Genomic DNA, 4,193 nt, shown 5'->3' with positions numbered 1-4,193 from the left:
TGTAATCACAATTAAAAAAAAATGGACTAACAAAAATACAAAGAAATACAAAATAACATTGAACATTTTCTGAGGACTGTTCCACATCTACTTTAAAGTCATTTCAGAGCAGTTCTTTCCTTTGCCAAACCAGATCCCTAGTAGGTTTTTATCATCCTGACACTGAAAATATTCACTTTCTTTTTTGTGACCATAATCTCTCCTGCAGGAGCCGGACTCCAGTGAAGGAAAATGACCCTGCAATTGGTTTCAGCTGTCAACTGCACCAACCTGATCCACCCTGGCTTCTCTCTGATGAGCCTCGATGGAGATGTATTCCTATTTGGTCAGAAAGGCTGGCCCAAACGTTCCTGCCCCACTGGGGTCTTCAATGTCCGGTTAAAGAATGAAGAGCTCAAGCTGCGGCCAGTGTGTTTCTCCAGTGATTCATGCTACATGCCACCTCTGCGTTGCCCTGCTGTTACCCGAATAGGTCCAGAGGATCCCGAGTGTAACGATGAGGAGAAGTACCTTATTCATGGTGGCAGGACTCCCAATAATGAGATCTCGGACCGTTTCTATGTCATGTCTATGGAAAGCCGAGGCTGCAACAAGAAGGTGACCCTCAAGTGTGTGGAGAAAGAACTGGTTGGAGACATCCCTCAAGGCCGGTATGGTCACACCATCAGCATGGTTCATAGCCGTGGGAAGAGCACCTGCCTTCTCTTCGGTGGAAGGTCCTATATGCCCTCGGGGCAGAGAACAAGTGAAAACTGGAACAGTGTGGTTGATTGCCCTCCTCAAGTGTTTCTCATTGACATGGACTTTGGCTGCTGTACCTCTTACACCTTATCCGAAATGTTGGATGGCCAGTCATTTCATGTGTCTCTCTCCAGAAAGGACTCGGTCTATATTCTGGGAGGTCACACTTTAGCCAGTAACTCCCGTCCTGCTCGGCTCTTCCGTTTGCGTGTGGAGCTCTTGCTGGGCAGCCCAGTCGTGAACTGTGAGGTTCTGAATACTGGCCTGCCTTTAACCAGTGCCATTGTGACGCGGCTGGGCCCAGAACACGAGTACGTCATCTTGGGGGGCTACACATCTGAAACCCAGAAACGCCTGGAATGCAACACTGTGGTCTTAGATGACAGTGGGATCCACATAACAGCTAGAGAACCACCAGACTGGACAGGAGAGATCCTCCACAGCAAGACCTGGTTTGGGGGAAACATGGGTGAGGGTGCAGTGCTTATTGGGGTACCGGCAGAGGGAAAACAAGCCTTACCAGAGGCCAACTACTTCTACACAGTCAACTTCCGCCAAGAAGAGGAGCTGATGGGACAGAACTGCAGCCAGGAGTCTACCGATCAAGAGCTGGAGGATTCTGTCCCACTGGAAGACTCGGAGGAGTTCTACTTTAACAGGGAGCCCCATGAGTTGGAGGAGAGCAATGATGAGGATACTTACAATGAGGAGGATGAAGAAGATGAGTCTCAGACCGGTTACTGGATTAAGTGTTGCCTTGACTGTGAAGTGGACATCAACACCTGGGTGCCGTTCTACTCCACTGAGCTCAACAAACCAGCCATGATCTTCTGCTCCCGAGGGGAGGGCGGACATTGGGTTCATGCCCAGTGCATGGATCTCTCTGAAACCCTGCTTGTCCAGCTCTCTCAAGAAAATACCAAGTATTTCTGTGTGGATCACATGGACTTGGTTCAGGGCCTGCAGACCCCTCCGCAGAAGCTACCACCCCTGAAACGCACGCCCATGAAGATCCAACACAGGAAGGCTCCTGTCAAGCTCAAGATGACCCCTGCCAAGAAGACCTTTCTCAGGAGATTGTTTGAATGATGTATGTAGGCCCAGACAAGCCACACCAATGTTTTTATTATTATTATTATTATTATTATTATTATTATTATTATTATTATTATTATTATTATTATTATTTAATTAAATGATAATGATACCCAGAAAAATGAAGTGTATGACAGTTAAAAGAAAGCAAATCTGGATTGTTTACTGTGTAGATTCTGTACTTTGTTGTGACTTTTCTAATGTGAATTTGAATCTTGGTATTGTAATTGGTTTATTTATTTTTGAATGAAAATAAACTGAATTGAAAAAGAACATATGAAGCAAATGTTATTATTATTAGTAGAAGTAGTAGTAGTATACATGTCTAATACCAGGTACCAAAAGAAGGAAAAGTTTGACCTTTCTTCTCTGGATATTACATTAATTAGCAGACACCATTTTCCAAGGTGTCACATTATTTTTACCAACAATTACCCATTCATACAGCTTGGTTTTTACTGGAGCAATATAGGTAAAGCACCTTGCTCAAGGGTACAACAGCAGTGTCCGCCCTCCTCTGCTGAGTCCAGAGCCCTAACCTCTACTCTACACTGCTCTATAGACCTTAACCAAATATCACAAAGCATAGTCTATCTTTAAACAGAGGTAGGAGCTCAGCAATTCAATTAAAGAACCAAATTCTGAAAATAGGCTTATTGTATTTTCTCTATAAGATACTTACAATTAAAATAAATTAATAAGGATACCAAATTCATTAATACATTATTATACTTAATATAACGTTTTACAAAGATGTCAGACAAAGTGGATTCTTGATTAATGTACAAATATTCAAATCTAAGGTGGTGATAAAGCAAATCCAAACAATAGCTGCATGTTCCAAAATTAAACCAGGGTTTTGGGTATTTCCCATACAGGAAACTCACATATTTATAATATATATTTATATAATCTAATATATCTAAATACATATGAGTTGCATGAAGCCATTGAATCAATAAGCTACCAAGCTACCAACACAATTATCAAGGTGGGCCAGCTGGCTTCCTCTCCGTTAGATTCTTTGTAAGGTAACCATTTTGTCATGTCATTGGCAGGTACTGTGTAGTACAGAGGGTCTGGTAACAAAAATGTATCTTTGAAATACAAGCAATAAGGGCAATCACTGTGTACCTCCTTCCTAAATTCCTATTAACTCAAAGCGCTATAAAATGAAAAGCCAAGCAAACATTACTTATGAAATACTGTATGTATAGTCTAAATTAATAGAAATATACCACCACAGAATCAGTATAAGCAACATAAAGCAAGATAATGATGTGGGAATGTCAGGTAATCTTTGAACTGAATTAAAGTCTGGAAGGATTTATATGTGCCTTTACTGTGCAGCCATTCATTCATTCTGCAATATGTTTGAAGAAACGGCAAACAAATATCAAACACACGGAGGTACAGATTAATGATATTTGACTACAACCTCTTTTGTAAATGTGTCATATTGTGAATGTGTTTAGTTTCCTAAGCCCACTTGTTTGATGAAAGGCTACTTTCCAATGCAAGGCTAATAGCAATAAATACAGAAGCATTATTTTTTCTTTCTTATCCCCATCTTTGCATGGGTTACTGTGATTTATTTACAAACTTTGAGCATGGCCTTTCTGACAAGCCGCATAAGAACAATGGTCCCATAAAACAAGGTTCATGGCCATTCTGTTTTCTGCAGACCGATATATGTTTAACTGCTCTTGTAGGAGGCCAGTTATTTTTTAACTGTCGTCACAGAAGGCCAGCTTTCTAAAAGCCATGTTTCTCAGAGGCACATTAGGCACTGGTTTCATTTCACTTTATTTACCTTAAAGACTCATCTATCTTCAAGACTGAAGTCAAAAGGTTGACATTGCATTTATTTCTATGGCTTCTTTAACAGCAGAGCAGAAAAATGTGAAAGGGAACTTCCTTGAGGAGGTGATTGCAGTTGGACAGTTTGATTGTTCTACTACTTCCACTACTAAAGGGCCTATGATTTGTGACTTATGCACAATAAGAATTATATTATTATTTCATACATTGGTTTATTTTTTTCACTATCAAGCGGCCTAGCTGCACAGGTATAAAGAGGGCTCCAGCACTTTAAAGGACACTAGACTCGAAGAAGAGCTACGCTTATATTTAATCTTGTTGGGAGAAAAAAACATTATGATTGCCTTAATTGAAAGGTCAGTGGGCCCTCCATATTAATTAAAGCATATAGAAACTATTTTCACCAAACCCTGTGCCTTCAGTGTGTTGTGTTGCAGTTTCCATAAACTTCCCATCCTCCAGTGGGACACAATTTATGCATACATACATACATGCATAGCCTGAATTAAACAGTAAGTGTTTACTCACCTTGGGAG

General features: G+C 40.8%; 1 protein-coding gene across 1 annotated transcript; it reads left to right on the top strand.

Moving 5' to 3' along the window:
* Positions 1–217: 217 nt before the first annotated feature.
* Positions 218–1,978, top strand: rag2 (recombination activating gene 2). The gene has a single exon (XM_066702895.1). The coding sequence runs from the start codon at positions 232–234 to the stop codon at positions 1,828–1,830; it is 1,599 nt and encodes a 532-aa protein (XP_066558992.1). The 5' UTR covers positions 218–231; the 3' UTR covers positions 1,831–1,978.
* Positions 1,979–4,193: the final 2,215 nt, after the last annotated feature.

Source organism: Amia ocellicauda, chromosome 4 (genome assembly GCF_036373705.1).
Source record: "Amia ocellicauda isolate fAmiCal2 chromosome 4, fAmiCal2.hap1, whole genome shotgun sequence".
Taxonomy (NCBI): domain Eukaryota; kingdom Metazoa; phylum Chordata; class Actinopteri; order Amiiformes; family Amiidae; genus Amia; species Amia ocellicauda.
This window is presented reverse-complemented; position numbering and strand designations above follow the sequence as displayed.